The 24,800-nt window shown below is 35.1% G+C and overlaps 1 protein-coding gene across 7 annotated transcripts in view; it reads left to right on the plus strand.

Annotated features, from left to right (window-relative positions):
* Positions 1–24,800, plus strand: part of KIAA0586 (KIAA0586 ortholog) — a 112,793-nt gene that overhangs the window by 36,950 nt on the left and 51,043 nt on the right. For all 7 annotated transcript variants that reach the window (XM_047863307.1, XM_047863304.1, XM_047863305.1 and 4 more), the window contains 9 exons: positions 2,055–2,162; positions 3,333–3,413; positions 7,986–8,179; positions 9,624–9,742; positions 13,817–14,016; positions 17,680–17,839; positions 18,403–18,622; positions 19,157–19,413; positions 21,490–21,566. In XM_047863307.1, the coding sequence (XP_047719263.1) occupies positions 2,055–2,162; positions 3,333–3,413; positions 7,986–8,179; positions 9,624–9,742; positions 13,817–14,016; positions 17,680–17,839; positions 18,403–18,622; positions 19,157–19,413; positions 21,490–21,566 (1,416 nt within the window). The remainder of the gene's footprint in view (positions 1–2,054; positions 2,163–3,332; positions 3,414–7,985; positions 8,180–9,623; positions 9,743–13,816; positions 14,017–17,679; positions 17,840–18,402; positions 18,623–19,156; positions 19,414–21,489; positions 21,567–24,800) is intronic.

Genomic DNA, 24,800 nt, shown 5'->3' on the forward strand with positions numbered 1-24,800 from the left:
TAGTTAACAGTGTGGAAAATAGATCAGTTTAAGACTCTACCCTCTTACTGTATGGCACATGAATTCTAAATAGGCAATAGGTGAAAGTATAACTGTAAAACATAAAAACAACAAAATTAGAAGATAATTGCATGGAATTTTTATCAAGGCTAAAGTTAAGTCTGGATATGAGAAAAGAAAACCTACATATGATAAAAGAATAGATTTGAATCTATAAAATCTAAAACTGAAGTTAATGTAAAAAATTCCGATACAAAAAGGAAAACTACAATGAGAATAGATGAAAGGAATATGCTAGAAAGGATCAATTTTTAAATCTGAAAACTTGCATAAATTAATAAGAAAGCTGTTGCAAATCTGGAAATATTCAAAGAACATAAATACAGAAAAGGAAATACAGTTTATAACCAAGAAAATGAGTAATTTCAATCTTTCTGGTCACCAAGATAATGCAAATTAAAATAACAATGATATACTTCCATTTAAAAACTTATTACTTAAACAATTATATTATTTAATTTGGACAAAGCGGTAAAACATAATTATGTTTTTGATGACATTAATTTTTTAATGTTTATTTTTGAGAGAAAGAGACACAGAATGTGTGTAGGGGAGACACAGAGAGAGAGGGAGACACAGAATCTTAAGCAGGCTCCAGGCTTCAAGCTGTCAGCAGAGAGCCCCAGGCAGGGCTCAAACTCACGAACCATGAGATCATGACTTGAGCCAAGACCTGAGCCAACTCGGATGCTTAACCAACTGAGCCACCCAGGTACCCCTGTTTTTGATGACATTAAATAGAACTTGTTTGGGTTGCATTTTGGCATTAATTACCAAGACTTTTAAATATTTATGGTCAGTGACTTTGGAATTTAATCTAGTCTCTGTCTATCTAGCATAATGAAATAATTCAAAGTTTAGGGGTAAAAAAACCCTGTATGTATGAAGAAGTTTTTTATGGTGATATGTATAATAGTGGAAATACTAGTAATATCTTAAATGTTTGCCAACAGAAAAGTGGTTAAATAATTAAGGCATGTATATTTGTTGAAATACACAGTTATTTAAAATATAATTATGAGCTGGGTGGCTCAGTCAGTTAAGTGTCCAACTCTTGATTTTAGCTCGGGTCATCAACTCACAGTTTGTGGTTTTGAGCCCCACAATGGGCTCTGCACTAACAGTGCAGAGCCTGCTTGGGATTGTCTCTCTCCCTCTCTCTCAGTCCCACCCCAACTTGTGCTTGCAGTCTCTTTCTCTCTCAAAAATAAATAAATGAACTTAAAAAATATATAATTATGAAGATTCTACGGAATCAAGAAAGGTGCTTATGATTTTAATTACAATGAGAAATCAGAAATGTAATTATTTTGGGGACACCTGGATGGCTCAGTTGGTTAAGCGTCCAACTTTTGGCTCAGGTCATTATTTCACAGTTCATGAATTTGAGCTCTGCATTGGGCTCTCTGCTGTCAGCACAGAGCCGGCTTCAGATCCTCTGTCCCCCTCTCTCTCTGCCCCTCCCCTGCTTGTGCTCTTTCCCTCTCTCTCAAAAATAAACAAACATTAAAAAAAAAAAAAAAAAGAAATGAAACTGTGTTAGATTTTAGCCAGACATGAGTACATAGTAAAAAGATAAAAGGAAGAGTGAAAATAATTTAAGGTGTTAGGATTTTGAAGGTGCCTGGGTGGCTCAGTCGGTTAAACATCTGACTCTTGATTTCAGCTCAGGTCGTAATCTTACAGCTCATAAGTCCAAGCCCCATGTCAAGCTCTGCGCTGACAGCATGGAGCCTGCTTGGGATTCTCTGTTTCCCTCTCTCTCTGCCCCTTTCCTGCTTGCTCTCTCTCTCTCTCAAAAATAAACATTAAAAAAATAAGGATAGTAGGATTTTGTGTGTTCCCCTTTATTTTCTAAATTTTGTAAAATATGCTTTCATAACTCAAAAAATTTGTCATGCATTGACTTCACAATAAAAAGTGTATGTTATTAATGTATAGATTGACAAATATTTGAGTCAAAATGATAAACTGGATGTTATGTTCCGTTTCAGGTGTTACCCAATGTGGATATTGATAGCATTTCGAATGGTAGTGCTGATGTCGACTCATCTCTGACTAGTCCCAAAGAAGCACGTCCTCCTCTGAAAACCTGGATACAGGTATTCAGAATTTTATCTTATAGTTTTGAGTAATATCTGACTATGGAGTTTAATATTATTCCATGAAAAGTCTCCCATTATAATTATAATCTATTATAATAATTTCGGTTTTAAGGAAAGGATTCAAAATTAATCTGGAATTGCTGATGAACTTGAAAAAGGAAGTTGGTTTTAAGATCCTTGTGTTTATAAACACTGTGAAAGTGATAATCCTTAGTGTAACTTTTTATGTGTAACTTAAGTTGTAAGACTCTCATATATGAATAGAGGATTTCTATCTCTTTGGAGAAGAAACTTGATTTAAACAAGGAATTAAATTATAGGTTCCTGAATGTGAATTCATAGTCACGTTTGGAGTTCATGATTTGGGATGTTGCTTTTTCAATATAGTATTGATACGATGCAAAAATTGGCATTTCTCCCTAGTATTTATTTGCTATTGAATAATGAAGCTCTAACTTTACTATACAGTGAAATAATACTGTAATTTCCCCCAGCTTTCATCTATTGTAAGCAAATGTCATCAAGGATGCAATTTTAAGGAGAGGGAGAACGCCAACAATTTTTCATGATCCGAAATAGTAAAGTAGAACTGACCCTAAATGGCAATTATGCCTAATTGAATTTTTTCATCAGTGATTTTTTTCACCAGATGTTTATTAAAACATATGATTACAAATAATTTTTTGGACTGTTTATCATTCTGCTCTCAGGAAGGAGCTAATATGGTTTTGGGGACTGGATTATATCAAGTGAAGCCTAGAGGCTAAATTTGTAAAATAACTATCTAATTTATTTGATTCTGTATCTGTCTTTTTGTGAATATGTATATATGTGTACTTATATATCTAACATATAAACACTTTGTTTAACTCTAGGAGAGAAATTACAATCCTATCAACTTTATCAATTGACTTAAATTGCATTGTTGGTGGAGTCATTGACAGAAACTTATATTTAATTTTTGATAGCTATTGAGATGAAACTTGATGGCTTGAGGGCTATCTTGAATTTCATTTACTTAATGAAATCAATTCTAAACAGGATATTAAAATTTAAAAATAAGACCATGAAATGACAAGTTTATGTTGTGGGTAGAAATATGATAAATTATACATGAATTAAAAAGATATTAAGCACAACAAAATCTTTTCAAAAATGTTTTCTTAGAATTCAGAATTTATGAAGGTAGATGAAGAAGAGGTGAAGTTTCCAGGAACGAACTTTGATGAAGTAATTGATATCATACAGGTAACAAAGCTTAGAAACCATGAGAAATTATTTTTCTACCAGCATTCTTTTACATGATTATCTTTTCTTTAAAGGCTTTATTATTATTATTTTTTAGGGCAGTTTTAGGTTCACTAAAACTGCAAAAATAAGAGGGAAGACAGAGATTTCCCATATACCTTCTACCCCCACACATGCATAGACTCCCCTGCTATTAACATCCCCCACTAGAGTGGAACATTTGTTAAAATTGATGAACCTACATTGACACATCTTAATCACTCAAAGTCCATAGTTTACCCTAGAGTTTGCTCTTGATGATGTTTGTATATTCATGGGCTTGAACAAATGTATCTGTCATTATAGTATCATACAGAGTATTTTCACTGCCCTAAAATCCTTTGTGTTCTACCTGTTCCTTCCTTCCTGACTCATGTCCAATCCTTGGCAACCACTGATCTTTTTATTGTCTCCATAGTTTTGCCTTTCCCAGAATATCATATACTTAGGATCATATGGTGTGTAGCCTTTTTAGATTGTCCTCTTTTACTTGGTAATATGCATGTAAGCTTCCTCCATGTTTTCATGACTTAGTAGCTTATTTCTTTTTAGTTTTGAATAATATTCCATTGTTTGTATGTATCACATTTATTTACCTATTCACCTACTAAAGGACATCTTGGTTGCTTCTAAGTTTTGGCAGTTATGCATAAAGCTGCTGTAAACATCTGTGTGCAGATTTTTGTGTGGACATAAGTTTTCAACTCCTTTGGGTAAATATTAGGGAGGATGATTGCTGGATTGTATGGTAAAAGTATGTTCAGATTTATAAGAAGCCACTAAACTGTTTGCCAAAGTAGCTGTACCATTTTCCTGTACCAGCACCTGCACATCCTTGTCAGCATTTGATGCTGTCAGTATTCTGGATTTTGGCCAGATTTTATGTAGTGGTATTTCATTGTGGTTTTAAGTTGTATTCTCTGATGACATATGATGTGGAGCACCTTTTCATATGCTTATTTGCCATCTGCATCTCTTCTTTGATGAGTGCTATTTTCAAAATTGGGTTGTTTTCTTATTGTTGAGTTTTAAGAGTTCTTTGTATATTTTGAATAAGAGTTCTTTATCAGATTTGTCCTTTGGCAAATATTTTCTCCTAGTTTGCAGTTTGTCTTCTTATTCTCTTGATGTTGTCTTTCACAGAGCAGAAGTTTTTAATTTGAATGAAGTCCAGCTGATTTTTTCTTTCATGGATCATCCTTTTGGTGGCATATCTAAAAAGTCATTGCTATACCCGCAGTTATCTCATTTTTCTCCTATGTTCTCTTCTAGGACTTTTATAGTTTTGTGTTTTACAATTAGTCTAGGATCCATTTTGAGTTAATTTTTGTGGAAGGTATAAAGTCTGTGTCTATATTCATTTTTTTTCCCCTGTAGGTGTCCAGTTGTTCAGTATTATTTGTTGAAAAGACTATCCTTGCTCCATTGTATTGCCTTTGCTCCTTTGTCAAAGATCGGCTGACTGTACTTATGTGGTTCTATTTTGGGGCTCTCTATTCTGTTCCATTCTTTTCTTTGACTGTTCTTTCATCAATACCACACTGTCCTGATTACTATTGATTTATAGTAAATCTTAAAGTTGAATAGTGTCAGTCCTCCAACTTTATTCTTCTCCTTCAATATTGTGTTGGCTATTCTAGTTCTATTGCCCCTCCATATAAATTTTGGAGTCAGTTGATAACCACATAATAACTTGTTGAGATTTTTATTGGCATTGCTTTGAATATATAGATCAAGTTGGGAATAACTGACATCCTGACAATATTGAGTCTTCCTATCTAAGAACATAGTATAATATCTTTATTGATTTAGTTCTTCTTTGATTTCCTTCATTAGAATTTTGTACTTTCCCTCAAATAGTTCTTGTACATGTTTTGTTAGATTTATTCTAAAGTATTTCTTTTTTTTTTTTTTTTGGATGCTTATGTAAATGGTATTTGTTTTTAATTTCAGATTCCACTTGTTCATTGTTGGCATATAGGACAATGATTGATATTTTTATGTTGACCTTGTATCCTGCAAACTTGTTATAGTCAATAATTAGTTCCAGGAGTTGTTTTTTCTTCTAGTTCTTAAATAGATTAATCTATATAGACATGTCTATGTAGACAATAGAATGTCTGCATAGACAATCATTTCCTTTGCAAACAAAGATCGTTTTATTTCTTCCTTCCCAATACCTTTTATTTCCTTTTATTGTCTATTTGTGTTAGCAAGGACTTAGTACAATGTTGAAAAGGACTGGTGAGAGGACACATCCTTGCCGTGTTCCTGATGGTTTGAGTATATTTTGACCATCAATATTATGTTACAGTGCTTTGAGAAACTTCACTTTACTTTTTAGATAAATAGATGTTACTTTAAAATTATGGTTATTGGGGCGCCTGGGTGGCGCAGTCGGTTAAGCGTCCGACTTCAGCCAGGTCACGATCTCGCGGTCTGTGAGTTCGAGCCCCGCGTCAGGCTCTGGGCTGATGGCTCAGAGCCTGGAGCCTGTTTCTGATTCTGTGTCTCCCTCTCTCTCTGCCCCTCCCCCGTTCATGCTCTGTGTCTCTCTGTCCCAAAAATAAATAAACGTTGAAAAAAAAAAAAAAAAAAAAATAAAAAAAAATTATGGTTATTATTGGATAGTACAGTGTTCTCTTCATCTAGATCACCTAGCTGCCTCAAGGAAACTTAATGATTACCAGCTATTTCCCATCTATATCTCATCTCTCCTGTTTCCTGTTTTCTTCCTCCATTCCATTTCCTTTGGCTTCCCTCCCTCCAATCTGTCCTTTCTTTATTCTGTTACATTTATCTGTTTGATTTCTGGATTATTGGCAAGGTCACCAGTTAGTTCATATTGAGGGAAAAAGTTGTGAGGGGTCTAAAATCCAAGAGAAGAGCCCGTATAACAGGAAGAGTTATAGAAATGATAGAAATGGTAAAATAGGAGAAAGGGAAAAATAGGAGGAAGTGAACTATGATGGATGGGAAAAGATCATAGAACCTGCTTGAATAATAATATGTCAATAGAATTTAAAGACATTTGTTCATATTTCTTTCAGAACTTTCAGAACTAAGACCAGTTTTGTTCATCATTAAATCAAACCCTGTTTTAGAATATTAAGAGATCATGGGGCATCTGGGTGGCTCAGTTGGTTAAGCCAATGCTAGAATTCTTGCGTGAAGAGCTTGTATCTACACGTCCTTCTGCTGGATGATCTGTGTTAGTTTCCCAGCCTTATCTTTGGACAGCTGATCAAAGTTGGGTTGGAGCCCCACCTTGGGCTCTGTGCTGACAGCTCAGAGCCTGGAGCTGCTTTGGGTTCTGTGTTTCCCTCTCTCTGCCGCTCCCCCACTCGTGCTTTCTTTCTCAAAAATAAATAAACATTAAAAAATAAACAAACAAAATAACTAAATAAAGATTGTAACTCAATAAATATCCTCCATCAGGAAATGAAGCCCACAACTACTAAGTGGCAAAGCCGAGGTAGGGACACTTGTCTTTGAACTCCAAACCATTTGCTATTTCTAAAACTATTCCTTTCACTTGTACATTGAAAAAAATAGTTGTCAAATGTCTTTGCTAGGCCTTAGACATATAAAGATAAATAAGATTCTTGTCTTTGAAACACTCATGTGGTGTTCACATGAGAAGACATACCAGGGAACAAAAAACTTTAATACATTGCAGGTCTCTTAATATTCTTTAAAAAAAATTTTTTTAAATATCGACACGGGGATAGAATCCATAAGCTGTGAGATCGTGACCTGAGCCTAAGTTGGATGCTTAACCAACTGAGCCATCTAGGCACCCCTAGTTAGAATTTTTAAAGAGTCCTAATTTTTTTGATACTCATATTAAATTATTTACAGGTAAAATGATATCTATGATTTATTTCAAAATTTTATGTGAAGGGTAAAGAAGATGGAGAGTATAGATCACACAATTTAGCTGAGTTGATAATTGTTAAAGCTGGGGAACAGATAAATGGGATATGTGTAATTTATACATAACAGATACAGTGTACAAGCACTATTTTGTGTACTTTTAAGCATATATGATATTTTCATAATGAAAATTTTAAAAATTTCAGAAGTGAGTCCTTTGATCATGATGTGATGGTACAAATAATGTGTAAGATAACCTACCTACATATGTAAATGTAAATTTTAGTTTCAGAAAGAAGAAGCAGTTATATTTGGAAACATCAGTTTTATTATGATAATAAATTAATAAATTTCTAGAGGGAAATTTTGAAGTGTTTTATGCAGGAATAACCATGTTATCTAATTTGTTTTATGACTGCTTAAAATGAACATTCGGTTTTAAAATAATTGTATAACTAAGGGTCTTCAATTTGATCTGTATGACAAATGTGTATATATCATAAATAATATGATACCACCTAATTAGAAATGCGGTTGATTAATGTAGAAGTGCTGGTTAATTCACTGACCTAAGTTCCCTGTCTGTATTTGTCACCAGTACATGTTAAACAGATACAGAAATATTACAGGTTTTATTTTTATTATTATTATTACCAGGAAGAGGAAAAACCCGATGAAATTCCAGAATACTCTGAACCAATTCTGGAGTTTAACAGAAGTGTTAAAGTTGTTTCTACAAAATATAATGGTCCTCCTTTTCCGCCAGTTGTTTCTACTGTTCAGCCCACTACTGATATTCTGGATAAAGTAATTCAGAGAAAAGAAACATTGGAAAATAGCTTAATTCAGTGGTGAGTTTACAGTAGTGTTGGTGTAAACAGAATCGTAGTAGGAAATATAAAGTATTAAGTTTTGGCTGGAAATCTTCCTTGTTTTCTTTTGTTTATTAAACTTTCCTTTGCTACAGTTACTGTAAACTCTTTGATGTGATGTGAGGGTTTTAACTAGTTGTTGAAGGTATTGTTTCTTTTCTTGAATATTTATGTTTTGGCTTTCTATTATGGCAAAAGAGGCTATTGTTAAGTAACAAAAGCCTTCAAAATGTACATATTCTTTTTTCTTTTTTAAGATTTTTTAAAAAGTATAATCTTTATACTCAGTGTGGGCTCCAATTTACAGCCCCAAGATTAAGAGTTACATGCTCCACCAAATGAGCCAGGTGCCTCTGTACATATTCTTTAATCCAGTGATTCACTGCCAGAAATTTATCCTAAGGATATAATTATGGTTCTGCTACTAGACCATACACTACTTAGCACCTACAGTGTTTACTATAAACAAGGCATTATTCTGCTTGTTACTTCTGTAAACTTAGGAACTCTATTTTTATCCTGTTTTTACCTGTGAGAAACCTTAAAGAAGTTATGGAATAAACACCTGAACAGTAATAGCTATCAAGATTAAATTTAGAAGAATATTTAATGAAATTGAAAGATATTAATCAAGAATATTTAGTGATGTTGAAAGATATTAATAATTACAAGACTTCCCTCAAAAATAAATGTGCATAGGAAAAAATTTGAAAAACAGTATGCCAAATTGTTAGTTGTGTTTGTCCCTGAATCTGAGATTATGTGTGAGCCTTATCTATTTTTTTAACTTTTACATATATTCTAATTTATCTACAATGAATATCTATTACTTCTTTAATAATAGTTTATATCAGCCTCTTGGCTGCTCTAAAGAAATGTACAGAAGCAGTATCCTTGTGTTCCCCTTCTTTTTCCTCCTCTTCTTTCTCTACTTCCTAAAAGTGATCTTGGAAATAAATTATCTTAACTTTTAAAGAGGAAAATGACCTGTATCACAGTCTATATATTTATTTCTTTGAAGAGGGGGCAGCTGGACTTCTTTTCTAATTCTTATCTTGTGTGGTTTTATATGGGTGCTTTCCAAGTAGGGAACCTAACATTTTAGGTACAGGATATGTCAGATAATTCTTGACCTAAACTTTATTATGACTTTAGGAGGTCTGTTAAACTTTTCATTAGAGTAATCTGAAAGTTCATTAAATCAAATTTAAAGCTATCTCCCACATGGAGATTCTGTTTCATGTGGTTTATTTTGCTAGGAGACATATTTGATTTATTTCTTCTCTCCAGATTCAACTTTCAGAATCACTACTTTCATATGTAAATGTTAGTGTCCATGGGTAAAGTTTATTTTTAAGGGTGGTATTTCTAACACTTCATACATTTCAATCAAATTTAGGAATCCTCAACTTTTATCCCCCAGGGTAGAACAAGAAATAATGTCAAGAATTATCTCTGGGCTCTTTCCAATCCAACAACAGTCCATAGCTAATGTCAGTGCTTCAGTCAGTGAGGCAAGTGAACCATTGACTTCTGACATAGGTAAGTGAAATGGAATCTTTAAAATTTTTTTGTTATTAAAGGATAAAACCTTCAAGTTGTGGATTTATGTATCTTAGAGGTCAAGTAGTCTTCAGCTGACAAAAGATAAGCTCTTCCTTCTAATAATCCCTTCCCTGTTCTCTGTAGTGGAGGTTCTCTCATCCCCTTATTTCATACTGCAGCATTCAGATTATTATTATTATTATTATTGTTCCACCCCTCCATCCCTCCCACCCCAAATCTCTCTGTTATTTCCCATAGCACTTTGTATATATCTTTGTTATGGAATTATCAGATTGGATTATGATTGGTGTACATATCTGCCTCACTTACTAGACTATTAATTACTCAGGATTACCGATGTTTCTCCTTTAGTGCCTAGCCTCTGACTGACACCTAATAAGACTTTAGGTATTCACTAAATGGATAAACAAGCCTCTTTCTTTATGGAACCTATATCATTCTCTTCTTCGTATTCTCCTTCCTCTTCCTTTTCTTCTGTCTTCTTCCCTTCCTTCTTCTTCCTTTTCCTCCTCCCCCTCTTCCCCTGATCTTCTGCCTCGTTTTCTATCAGCTTTTTTGAGGTATAGTGTACTTGCCATAAAATTCACCAATTCTGAGTGTACAGTTTGATGAGTTTTGATAAAAGAACACTACTGTACATTAGCCAGACAATCATGGTGTAGAAAAACACATCATTCCAAAAAGTTCCCTCATTGCCACTTTATAGTCCATTCCTAACTCCTTTCCATGCCTCCTGGGCCCTAACAACCACTGATCTGCCTTCTATTACTGTATTTTTGCCTTTTCTAGATTTTTATATGTATGTTAACATACAGTAGGTTGTCTTTTGTGTCTGCCCTTATTTAGCATCATGCTTGACAATCACATTTTATGTATGTAGTAATACTACATTATATGGCTGTAACATAATTTGTTAATCAGTTTACCAGTTGATGGAAATTTGTAGTCTTTTAGTTTGGGGCTATTATAAATAAAGCTCTGATGTGGATATTTCCAAGCATATTTTTTAGATACATCTTTTAATTTCCCTTAGTCATATGGCAAATAGATGTTTAACTTTGTAAGAAACTACTAAATGTCTTTAGAGAGGGTGTTTTAGTTTGCATTCCCAACCAGCAGTGTTTCAGCGCTCCACTCACTCCACATCCTCACCACCACTGGGTCTCGTTAGTGTTTTTAATTATGGACATTCTGTAGTATGTAGAGATAGCTCATTGTGATTTTTATGCGCATTTCCCTAATGACTGATGATGTACATTGTTTCATGTGCTTATTTGCCATGTCTATACTCACTTGGGTGAAATGTCTTTTTAAATCTTTTGCCCATTTTTAAATTGAGTTTTGTGTTCTTCCTGTTAGTGAGTTGTAGAAGTTCTTTATTTGTTCTGGATACAAGTCCTTTGTTGGATATATTTTGCAAATACGTTCTCCTAGTTTATCTTGCCTTTTTGTTTTCTCAACATTATCTTTTGAAAACCAAAAGGTTAATTTTGATGAATTTTAATTTATCAACTTTCCTTTTATAGTTTGTGGTTTTTTTGGTGTATTACTTATGAATCTTTCTCAAGATCAGTAAGCTTTTCTCTCCTATCTTTTCTTTCAGAAGATGTATGGCTTCAGACTATACATTTAGTTCTATGGTACATTTTGAGTTAATTTTTATCCCTACTTTATACCATATACAAAGATTTTTTTTTTCAGCATATGGAAGTCTAATGTTACTAGCATTATTTGTTGAAAAGATTATCCTTTCCCTGATGAATTGCCTTGACACTTTTGCTGAAAATCTGTTGGCTAAATATGTATGAATCTGTTTCTAGGCTTTCTATTCTGTTCCTTGATATGCAAGTCTATTTTTATGTCAATAACACACATTATTGTAATTTATTATTTTTTTATTAATACGAAATTTCTTGTCAAATTTGTTTCCATACAACACCCGGTGCTCATCCCAACAGTGCCCATTGTAATTTAAAAACAAGTCTTGAAATTGGATTGTGTAAATTCTCCAACTTTGTTGTTCTTCTTTTTTAAACATTCCTATGTATTATTACCTCTTTTTTTCCCTCTTCTCTCCCATCCAGAATTACCTACTTTTCTTCCTCCATAGACTAGACTATCTTTTAACTGCCTAAATCCTAGACTTGAGTCCATATTTACAGCTTTTACTTTCTCACTGCCACTTTGTCTTTAGTCCTTACAGAGCTTTCTGCCCTTCCCCTAATGAAACTCCTCTCTCACAGAATTTGATTGTTAAGAATAACCTTTTTTCCAAATTCTTATCTTCCTACGTGGCTCTAGCATGAGCACTCTCGACCGCCTCAATTCTTAAAATGTCCTCCTCGTTTTGGTTTCTTAGAATCTATTCTGTTCTTGTTCCTCCCACCTTTTTAATTTCTCTAGGACTTTATTCCTCATCTTTTTCTTCCTGTTACTTGAATAAAAATTTTCCCTAAGTTTCTGTGCTGTGTCTTCTTTCTTTTCTGGTTTTTTTTTTTTTTTTCAGTCTCTTTTTGCCATTTGTTACCCTTGGTCAGTTGATGACTCCTAAGGCACACATCTAGGCTGTGAGCTTGCAGTTTGGTTTGTTGATGAATATTCTACTTGATGCTCCACTGGCATCTCAAACTTGACGTATCCCAAATGTATCTCATTTTTCTAACCCGACCCGCTCTTTGTTTCTGTTTACATTAATACAGAATTTTCTAACTTCACTCCACACAACTGATTGTGGCATTTGGCTAATTCTTCCTGTTTAGTATAATTTGAATGCTTCCTCCACTGCTACCACCCCAGGTTTTCTTTCATCACTTGTTGGAAGGAAGAAAAAAATGACCAACAAAGTTATCCAGGAAATTTGTTTTCCTGGATGAAAATCTTAAAATTTCCAAACTGGATTTTTAGATCCTACTGTCTTCTATTTAAAAGCATGTGTGTTTGTTTTTGTTTTGCCTTCGTCTGGGTAGGGCTTTTGGCTTTTATAACAGAGATGTTCTGATTTCTGGTCATGCTAAGACAATAAATTATGAGAACTGAAAAGATATATCTACATATACTGTCAAATATAAATTTGAAATTTGATAATCTTTAATATGGTAACTATAGAGTAAATTGCTGTTACTTATCCCTAAACAAATGATCCTAAAACACCTGTACTCACTTTTTAGGGAATTCTGGATATTGCTGCCTTAGTTGTACTAATTAAGAAGTTCTCTTTGGAGAGATGACATCTCCATCAAATTGTATAGATCATTGTTTACATGTTCTCTACACAGAGCTTTAGAAATATACCCACTTTAAATCTAGTAAAGTCTGTTAAGGAAGTTTTTTACTGCATTTTATGAACATTTTTACAAATGAAAAGTATTACCTATTTGGAATATTAATATACCTACCTATATAGCTTCTGATATCAAGCATGTAAACCACTATACAAGTTTGAGTAGGTTTAGTCTGTAGTGCTGGTAACTGATGTATCTGAAACTATAAAGAAGGAAGGTTTGTTTTCATATTTATAAAGCAGCTTCTGTTTCTCTAAAATCCCCCAAAGTCATTGTGTCTTTGTATTTTGGCCAAGATCTGTCATAGGGTTTCCTGTTACCCTACTCTTGGAAATAAATGTGAGTTGTTTTCAGATGAGAACATTTAAGTGACTGCAAATCCTTTCCATCACTAAATTCTGAAGTGGTAGGGAAGAGGCCATGTGAGTAAAGTTTTCACCTGGGTGTTTTCCTCACTCTTTTGATTTGTTTAGAAAGGATGTTCATTATGTAAGTTGTCATCTTATTCTCTTTTGTAATAAATAATTTTGTATTTTCATTTTTATTCTTCCTCCTACCCCCTTAAACACAGATGTTTGTATCTCTAAATTTTTTTTAATTTAAATTTTAGTTAACATACAGTATAATATTGGTTTCAGAAGTAGAATTCATCACTTATATATAACACCCAGTGTGCATCTCTAAAATTTTAAGAATTAAGATTTGGATTGCAGGTATGTTTCTTACATGCTTATTTTGAAATTCTTTTTCTTTTTTTTTTTTTTTTTAGTGGAAGGAACAAGCAATGGTGTCCTCCAGCTTTTTGTTGATGCTGGGGTTCCTGTGAATTCAGACATGATTAGCCATTTTGTGAACGAAGCTCTTGCTGAGACCATTGCTGTCATGCTGGGTGATAGAGAAGCAAAAAAGCAAGGGCCTGCTGCCCCAAGTGTTTCTGGAGATGTTTCAACAAGCAACACATACTTGCCGGTAGGAGTGACTTTCCTTTCATGACTTGGAGTCCTGGGGAATTTTTGATACATCTCTTAAAAACCAGTAAGATGGGAGTGCTCGTGTGGCTCAGTCGGTTGAGGATCTTGACTCTTGATTTCAGCTCAGGTTGTGATCTCATGGTTCGTGACTTCGAGCCCTGTGTTGGGCTCTGCACTGACAGCACAAAGCCTGCTTGGGATTCTCTGTTTCCCTCTTTCTCTCCCCCTCCCCTGCTTGCTCGCTCACGCTCTCTCTCTCAAAAATAAGTAAGTAAATAAACATTAAAAAAAATACTGTGGACAAATTGTAAATTAGGTGTTGTAATAAGATTATAGTTTGTGGTGGAGATTGATTTTTTGTTGTTGCTATGGTATTATAGTAATATTTTTCCCAGCATTTTATTTTAAAAACTTTTAAATCTATAGAAAAGTTGAAAGTATGATACAATGAAAATCTGTATACTTTCTACCTAGTAGTTGCCAGTTGATAACTTTTTTTTTATTTTGAGAGAAAGAGAGCAAGCCGAGGAGGGGCAGAGAAAGAGAATCCCAAGCAGGCTCTGTACTGACAGCACAGATGTGGGGCTCAAACGCACAAACCATGAGATCATGACCTGAGCTGAAATCAAGTGTTGGACGCTTAACCGACTGAGCCACCCAAGAGCTCCCGATTGATAACTTTTTCACATGTTTTATCTTTATATGTTACATACTCTTTAAAAATCATTTGAAAGTTGCAGGTATCATGACACTTTACTTCTGATCATCAGCAATATCTCAAAAAGAAGATACTTTATTACATAATCAAAATGCCATCATCATACTCCTGAAGAAATTTAACATTGAATGTTAATACTATGTAATTTAGAGTCCATATTCAAATCTCCCTATTGTTCCAAAATAACCTTTATAGGATTTTTTAAAAAATTTTTTTTTTTCAACATTTATTTATTTTTGGGACAGAGAGAGACAGAGCATGAACGGGGGAGGGGCAGAGAGAGATGGAGACACAGAATCGGAAACAGGCTCCAGGCTCTGAGCCATCAGCCCAGAGCCTGACGCGGGGCTCGAACTCACGGACCGCGAGATCGTGACCTGGCTGAAGTCAGACGCTTAACCGACTGCCCCACCCAGGCGCCCCAGGATTTTTTTTTTTTTTTTGATTCAAGATATAGCCAATGGTCACATGTTGCTTTTGGTTATTATATAAACTGATATTTTTAATCTTTAAAATAAAATATAGTTTATGTTCTTTTGTTGTTGTTTGTTTCATCAGCCATACTGTGTTAGTTTCTAATCTATTATAGCAACATGGAATTATACATGTTATATATATATGGACTCTATACTACTATCAGCTGTTTAAAACTTTGTAGTCACTTCTGATTTCATAGATCATGAGGGCATCATTTTATATAGGTGAAACATTTAAACTAAGTCATTTGAGGTATAAACATGAAGTTACAGGGGCGCCTGGGTGGCTCAGTCAATTAAGTGTCTGACTCTTGATTTCGGCTCAGGTCACGATCTGTGGTTTGGGAGTTCAAGCCTTGAGTCGGGCTCTGTACTGACAGTGCAAAGCCTGCTTGAGATTCTCTTTCTTTCCCTCTTTCTCTGCCTCTCCCCTGCATACACACATGCACATGCTCTCTCTCTCTTAAAATAAACTTGAAAAAAACAGCATAAAGTTACATATTTGAATTTTATGGAGATGGTATAATGTAATTGATGTGATGTGATTATGCACGAGATTAGGTACATACTTTGGGTTTGCGCTTTCTTAGTTCATTGGTAATGCAAGCAGTGCAGATGTTGTTGGGGTTATGGTTTTCTCTGTACTAATTACACTGGTTTGCTTTCTGCCCGTATGCTGCATATACTCTCATGAGGGTGATTGAATGAGAAAATGTAGAAAAATCAGTATAAATAGGCAGTATATACAGTTGTTAAGAGCATGGACTTTGGCACTGGGAAGATCTGAATTTGAACCCTCAGCTCTGTTACTTTAGTCTCAAGTATAATAGAGAAAATGCATAGAGTTCAAATGACCAAGACTTTATCAGAAATCTTTTTACTATCTAGGAGGGCAGGCTCCCTTCCACCACTGCCATATTGTTCATTATCTTCAGAATTGTCATGGCTTTTCTTGGCCTTTTGATCTTCCAAATATACATTAAAATTTAGCTTTTAAAAGATTTTGTTGGTATTTTTATGGGAATTGATCCAGTTTTGATTGGTTTTATTTGGAGAGACTTGTATCTTTATCATACTATTATCTTTTTAGCCAAGATTTTGTGGAAGATATAGTGAGATGATGAATGAAAATAGCTTAATCTTGTGTCTAGAATTTGGTACTCAATAACTGTTTATCATCATTATCCATTACTAATACTAGTAGAATACCTTCAGATCCTCTCATGATGATGGTCAAGTGGCATTATATTTGAAAACAGTGCATTTGTTGCTGTAGTTTTATGCAGACAAGAAGAAAAAAAAAACTGTATTTCTTTCATTTAAAAATAAGAGTTGAGAATATGCTAATTATTAAGCAGTGCTGTAGAATTTTTAATACACTTCATGGTTTCTAAATTGTATATCAATTTTCAACTCAGAGTACAGAATAAAGGCTAATTACCCTCCTATATAAGGATGTTTTAGAACGAGGAGAAAAAGACAGTGTATTAAAAAATAGGTAAGAGACATGTCTAGATAGTTCACACACAGAAAAGAAATACAAATGGCCCATATACATATAAAAAGGTGGTCAATATCATTGGTAATAAGAAAAAAATCACTGAAACCTCATTTTTACTGATTAGATTGGTAAAACTCTAAAAGTTTGATAATGCCATTGTGTAGAAAACTTTGAGGAAATGGGAATTCTCATATCTTCTTGTGATTAGTGTACAATAACATAACCCTGTAGAGGGAAATTTGGCAATATGTATTCAAATAAAAAATGCAGTTAACCCTTTAAACAGCAGTCCCACTTTTAGGAAATTGTTCTGTCGATAATCTGTAGACATGATTTAAGTCAAGATTATGTTTGATGACTCAGGGGAAGGGAACTAGGTGGACGGGACATGCATAGGAAAGGAGATTTAATACTCATTATCTTTCTTGTGTACCTTTTTGAATTCTGACCCATTTGAATGATTACACATTTAACAAATCAATTTTAAAGTGTTTACTTTTTTCTTCCCCAGTATTTCTATCTCCATATTGTCTTCATTTCAACCCCCCTACTTTTTTTTTATCCTTCCATTGCTTTTTACAGGCTGTGATCTTTTGTGCTAAAAAGCTTCTCTTGATATCTTGTCAGTTAAAATGCTTCCTTTCTGTTACATGGCCTACCCAGCTTGTGTTTGCATTTGATCTTCAGCTGTATATTCAGCTGTGTCTTCCTATCAATATTAGAAGAGCGAGCTTCTGATTTCTTTGAGGCCTACTTCAGAGTCAGAGCTATTTTAATGGCCTGAGGCTTTCTGCAGGCTAGTCTTGAAACTTAGCAGCTAGAGGAAGTTCAAGAGCCAGGGAAGTTAGGGCTCCATTTCTTCCCCTCCATTTAAATTCTGTTAAATCTCTCAATGAGCTTATTTCATTGTTTTACATTACCTTTATATGGGTGATTATAAGCACCATTTGTCTTGTTTTATTTTAGGCAAGAGTGTGTACCCCAGTGCCTACCCCACAACCAACTCCTCCTCGTTCACCTTCATCACCTCCTAAGGAGAGTGTGTTGGTAAAAACTCCAGATTCTTCTCCCTATGATTCAGATCATGATTTAGCTATTCCTGTGAAAGAAATATTTGCTGAAAAAGGTAGAAACCTTATTTCTATAACTTAGTTTTAATCTAATAACTACTAAATAAGATTTCATGGTTTATTTTATGTTTTGTGGATTAATATGTACATACCTACTGTTTACTAGGTTTTAGTAAATCATTTTTTCTTGTAAAGAGACAAGGAAATTGGTTTCTTAATTTCCTAGTGGTACCTGGCTGGCTCAGTCAGTAGAGCATGCAACTCTTGATCTCAAGGTCGTGAGTTTGAGCCCCATGTTGGGCAAAGAAATTACTTAAAAAAACAAACAAACCAAAAAACTATTAAAAAAAAGAGTATGTGATCTAATGCACACTTATACTGCTTTTAAGTTCATGGTAGTATTAAAAGTGATATCTTTTCAAGATTGTTTTCTTATCCTTTACTAAATAAACCTGGGAATTTCCCCATTATTAGCCATTATTATTATTATTATTAATTATTATCACCATTATTTGTATGCCAAAATATTAAGAGATTCCTGAAACAACGTATCTTGCCTTCCTATGGAGTGTTTATTGACTTTTATCTTTTCCTTTCTCTTTAAACAAAATATCTTTAGGAAATGATATGTCTGCCATGACACTTGTTAATACTCCAGCAGTTACTCCTGCTGCTACACCTCCTCCTGCAGCAGCTCTTACCCCAACTTTGTCAGAGATTTCCATTGAGAAATTGAAGATCTCAGGCTCAGGGCGTCCTAAGCCATGGAGTGATGGAGACCTGCCCCTGGAAGAAGAGAATCCTAACTCTCTTCAAGAAGAACTTCACCCAAAAGCTATGTAAATGATAACATATTTACTTTCAGTAACTGCATTTCATCTTAAGTTGACATATGTGACCCATTAAAAACATCAGAAATGATAAATGAAGTTTTATAAACCATAAGCTACTTTATACTTTAGTAGAAAGAAGTTTCATAAACTTCAAGTTTTTAAAAAATTCACCAAATTTATTTATACCTTCAATTATCATTTTAAAAGATCTTTTTATGAAACAGATTAAAGGTATATATTGTTATAATATTGTTAGTAAAATAGAAAATGATTTCTCCCCAGAGTGAATGAATCTTCATTTACAATGACCAGTTAACTTTTATATCACCTTGTAAACTTGTTGTAGAGATGGTACAACTTTCAAGATGGCCTATGATTAAAGCATGAAAACAATTTTGGAAAAATAAATCTTGGTAATTACAGTAGTGCAGATTATAGAAATACTTTGCTAAAGGAGCTCTTTGAATCTGTTTTTTATATAAAAATTAATATAGGCTTTCAGTGACCTAATAAGTTCACAATATGTCTTTTTCTTCTTAGTGTAATGTCTGTGGCCAAGGATGAAGAACCTGAGAGTGTGGATTTCCCTGCTCAGCCTGCACCTCCAGAACCTCCAGTTCCTTTTATGCCACTTTCTGCTGCCACCAATGTCCCTTCCCTCATACAGATGCCAGCTTCTGATTCATCAACAACTGAGAGCAGCTTGAGTATTACTGTCACTGAAACTGAGACTTTAGATAGACCCCTCTCTGAAGGAGAGATTTTACTTAACTGTGGTCAAAAAATGGCTCCCAAGAGTAAGTTAACTTGTATCAATTGATTTCACTGGTTAGATTATGATAATTCCCAAGTAATAGTTTTCTGTGTCAAGTCTTTTTTCTTAATTTTCAAGATTAAACATGGTATAATAGAAAGAATATAGACTCTGCAAGTTAACTCTTCTGTGCCTTAACTTCAGAAAGTAAAATCTTGGTCATAAATCTCACCTTCCAGAAATAATACCACTCTTAATAGTTTGAAATATACCCTTCCAGTCTTTTTCTTTTCTATTGCATATGTAGATACCTAAATACATGTGTATGTGTATTTTTAGCTTTAAAAATAGAATCATACTATATAAATTGTTTTTAAACTGCATTTTTTTTAACATAATATATCATGGACATCTTTCTATATCAACACATATAGCTGTACCTCAGTTTTTTAGTTGTGTGTAGTCTGTTAAAACAATGCCATGGTGGTCAGCATGTAGATTGTTTTCAATGTTTCCATATTATACAGAACTCTCTGATGACCCTTCTTACACACATACACATATGTATGTACACTTAGTACACTTTGTACACCTATTTGATAATTTCCATAGAATACATGCCTAGAGGGACACGTTAGGTGGCTCAGTTGGTTAAGTGATGGACCGGCTCAGGTCATGATCTCATGGTTCCTGAGTTCAAGCCCCGTGTTGGGCTCTGTGCTGACAGCTCAGAGCCTGGAGCCTGCTTTGGATTCTGTGCCTCCCAATCTCTCTTCACCTCCCCCCGCTTGTGTGCTGTCTCCCTTTCTCTCTCAGAAATAAATAAACATTTAAAAAAAATTTTTTTTAGGGGCACCTGGGTGGCTCAGTTGGTTGAGCAACTGACTTTGGCTCAGGTCATGATCTCGCAGTTTGTGAGTTGGAGCCCCATGTCGGGTTCTGTGCTGACAGCTCAGAGCCTGGAGCCTACTTCAGATTCTGTGTCTCCCCCTCTCTCTACCCCTCCCCTGCTCACTCTCTGTGTCTCTCTGTTTTTCAATAATAAATAAATGTTAAAAAATAAATAAGTAAATAAATTTTTTTAAAAAGAATACATGCCTAGAGGTGCCTGGCTGCCTCAGTTGGTTAAGCATCCAACTCTTTTTTTTTTTTTTTTTTAAGTTTATTTTGAGAGAGAGAAACAGAGAGCATGAGCAGGGGAGGAGCAGGGAGAGAGAGAGAGAGAGAGAGAGAGAGAGAGAGAATCCCAAGCAGGCTCCACACTGTCAACATGGAGCCTGATGTGGGCCTCGAACTCACAAACCAGAAGCTCATGACCTGAGCTGAAACCAAGAGTCAGATGCTTAACTGACTTAGCCATCCAGGTGCCCCAAGCATCTGACTCTTGATTTCAGCTCGGGTCATGATTTCACGGTTCATGGGATTGAGCCCTGCATCAATCAAATATTAAAATAAAAACTTTTAAATAAATAATAATAAAAAAAGAATACAAACCTAGAAGTGGAATTGCTAAAGCAGAGTATGCACCTTTAAAATACTGATACATTTAAAAAAAAAATACTGGTACATTGCCAACTTGCTCTTTAGAAAGGTTACTCAGTTTTTTGTTTGTTTTTAATGTTTATTTATTTTGAGATGGTGATAGAGTGAGCAGTGAAGGGACAGAGAGAGAGAGAGAGAGAGACGAAGAGAGAAAAAATACCAAGCAGGCTCTATGCTGCCAGCACAGAGCCTGATGCGAGGCTTGAACCCACGAACTATGAGATCATGAACTGAGCCAAAATTAAGAGTTGTGCACTTAACCGACTGAGCCACCCAGGGGCCCTGAAAGGTTAATCAGTTTTTAATTTTAATCCATTTTAATTACATCAGTAGTATTTAGGAGTGCCTCTCAATTTCAAGTGTCTCAAGTTATGACCAGTTGGTAGGTAAAACAAAACTCTCATCTTTGTTATAAAATATACTTAAAAAAAAAACTGGTGAGATTGAGTAGCTTGTGAATTATTATTTAAGAGCAGTATTTTTATTGTATAAGTTTAAATGTAATGGCTTTATGGTCAGATTATTTACTGAATTTATGTTTCTTCTGTTTTCTGAATTTTTATGTTGTAATTCCTAGTTTTAGGAGATGGACGACTGTGTCTGACAAACCTAAACGATAGCTTATCCAGTACTCTGCATGATGCCCTTGAAATGGTAAGAAATTATCGCCGCCCCCCCCCCATTGAATTCTGACACAAAGAGTATTTTGATACACTTGTTGCCATTGATTAGGGTTTTTCTCAAATATTTGAGTTATAAGTATAAAATTTAACAGAATATCTACGAAGGAATTTAAGATTTCTTGTACATTTCATTATCATATTTGCACATTTAATTATCATAATTGTGAGAATGAAAAGAAAACTATTAATCTCCGTGGCTCCAGTAGTTCAAAAATACACAGGTAATGTAATTATATGATGAAAATCTAGCTCAGTACAAATTGTCATATGGATATATTGCCTTTACAATATTTCAAACAGGATATTATCTGTTTAAACCAGCTTTCTTATAATATATTTGTTATTTTCCCCTAACCAGGATTATAATTCTTTGCGCTAAAAATAATTCAATTCATTGGCATAAGAAAAAGAAACTGAAATAGGACACAGTGGGTGGTACCATCACTTCCTAGTTATTACATAGCACTATGGAATAAAAAATAGGCATTGAAAAATATAATTATTACAATATGTGTAATATCAATTCATATTATATGTAATATCAATTATCACATACATAAATATCATACAGAAATGATAATAGGAACTTTCTTTTGAAATACTATGATGGAATAGAAATCTTTCCTTTTTATATATATTTTCAGCAATCTAAGCAAGGACAGGTAGTTGTACTCAACTCTCATCTATGTTTATCTATAACCTTTGCTAAGCATTGCTGATATTGTTGCCCTTTTTTTTTTAAAAAGTTTGATGATTTTGGGGGCACCTGGGTGGCGCAGTCGGTTAAGCGTCCGACTTCAGCCAGGTCACGATCTCGCGGTCTGTGAGTTCAAGCCCCGCGTGGGGCTCTGGGCTGATGGCTCAGAGCCTGGAGCCTGTTTCCGATTCTGTGTCTCCTTCTCTCTCTGCCCCTCCCCCGTTCATACTCTGTCTCTCTCTGTCCCAAAAATAAATAAACGTTGAAAAAAATAAATAAATAAAAATAAAAAAAGTTTGATGATTTTGGACATACGTATACATCTGTAAAGCCATTACTGCAATCAAGATAATGACTATATCCTCATCCATCATTCCCCAAAGTGGCCTCATGCCCTTTTGTAATCCCTCCTCCTCATCTCCTATGAGTCCTCTCATCCACCACATCTACCACAACTGTTGGTCTGCTTTCTGTAACTGTAGATTAGTTTGCATTTTCCAAAACAACAGAAATGGATATCTTTTTTTCCTGATTGCTTTAACTCAGTATCATTATTTTGAGATTCATCTGTATTATAGTGTGTATCATAGTTCATTCCCTTTTTTTTTTCTTTTTTCTTTTCTTTTTTGAGAAAGAGTGTGAGGTGAGAGAGGGAAGAGGGAGAGGGAATCTTAAGCAGGCTCCATGCTCAGCACAGAACCCGGCACAGGGCTCAGTCTCACCACTGTGAGATCGTGACCTGAGCCAAAATCATGAGTCGGATGCTTAGCTGATTGAACCACCCAGTCACCCCTATTGGGGTGAACTATTGTTCATTCCTTTTTATTGCTGAGTAGTAATATGTTGGATGGTTGTACCACAACTTTTCCATTTACCTGTCACTGGACATTTGGATTTATTCCAGTTTTGACTATCACAAATAAAGCAACTATAAACATCTGTGTATAAGTTTTGTATGGACATATGCTTTCATTTCTCTTGGGCAAATACCTAGGAGTGGAATGGATGGATAATGTGGTAGGTGTATGGTAAACTTTTTAAGAAAAGCTGTTTAATTTGATCTGCTAATTTTTTTTTTTTAACATTTATTTATTTTCAAAAGACAGAGAGACAGAGTGTGAGTGGGGGAGGGGCAGAGAGCGAGAGGGAGATAAAGAACAGGAAGCAGCCTCCAGGCTCTCAGCTGTCAGCACAGAGCCCAACTCGGGGCTCAAACCCACCAACAGTGAGATCATGACCTGAGCTGAAGTCAGACGGTTAACCAACTGAGCCACCCAGGTGCCCCTGACCTGCTAAAATTTTGTGTTGACTTTTTCGCATCCATGTTTTATAGGAATTACATTTTACAGGAATTTGCAAAGAGCTTTGGACTTTGCTCAAACATATAGTTAAGTTACCTAAAGACAGTTTTTACCCTTTTGAGTCTTGTTTTGAAGATTCATTGGGCAAGACCAGAGCAGTACTCACTCCCCACTTTGGAGGCAAGACCCTTCTATGCACTCCAACCAGTGCCTTAAATGTAGTTTCCCAGCCCGCCTGGTGGGAACGGCTGTTATTCCAGCCTGTGTACACGCCCTGGGCACTATTAGAGCCAATCGTTTCTCATGTGTTTGTTCATCCAGCCTCATGTGGTTACCCTGCATGCATGTGCTGATCAGTATTTACTGCTCCAAGGGCACCCTCTGCAGATCTCCAGAGTTCTCTCCCTATGCAGCTTTCACTTTTCTGGTAGCCTGTCTTATGAACCCCCTGCTGTCTCGGCTTCCTTGGAGTTTCAGTCCTGTCTTCTCAGCTCAGGAGCCACTGAGCTCTGCCAGGGTTCTCCCGCTTGTGAGGCAGGCTGGAAACTTTCACAGACAGTAATCTGGAGCAGCCGCACGTTTCTCCTGATTTGTTTTCCATCTCTCAGGAATCACTGTCTTTTGCCACCTGATGTCCCATGTCTTGAAATGCAATTTTTCATATACTTCATCTACTTTTTAGTAGTTTCAAGGGGTTGGGTAAATCTGGAAGTAAAGTCTGGTGGCATTGTTGTCTTTCCATTTGTGTCATTATACATGACCATAATGAAAACAAAGAGATTGGTATATTTTTTGAAAAGTCCTTCTATCCCTTTATAATCATAATGCTAGAAGTTCCTTTAAAGCAACCACTTGAAGTGATGTAAGGTAGAATGTGTATTAAATCACCAGGGGAACTTTTTAACAAGTATGCCTGCTGGTACCATCCTCTGATATGTGGATTTGGTAGGTCATGTGGGTTGTACGGTGTGCATGTTTGTGGGCAGTTAGAAGCCTAGACCTATATATTTTGAAAAAGTTCCCAGTGTTCTCATGTGCATCCTTTGTTATATGCGACTACTCACTTCACAGATGAAGTTGAGGTTAAATGACTTGTCCATGTCACATAGCTATTTAGTGACAGATCCACAGCTCTCTGTTATTTATATAATAAATAAATATAAACAAATAAATATTTAATATTTATTCTTGTATTGTAAACATTATA

This window comes from Prionailurus viverrinus, chromosome B3 (assembly GCF_022837055.1).
Source record: "Prionailurus viverrinus isolate Anna chromosome B3, UM_Priviv_1.0, whole genome shotgun sequence".
NCBI classification, from domain to species: domain Eukaryota; kingdom Metazoa; phylum Chordata; class Mammalia; order Carnivora; family Felidae; genus Prionailurus; species Prionailurus viverrinus.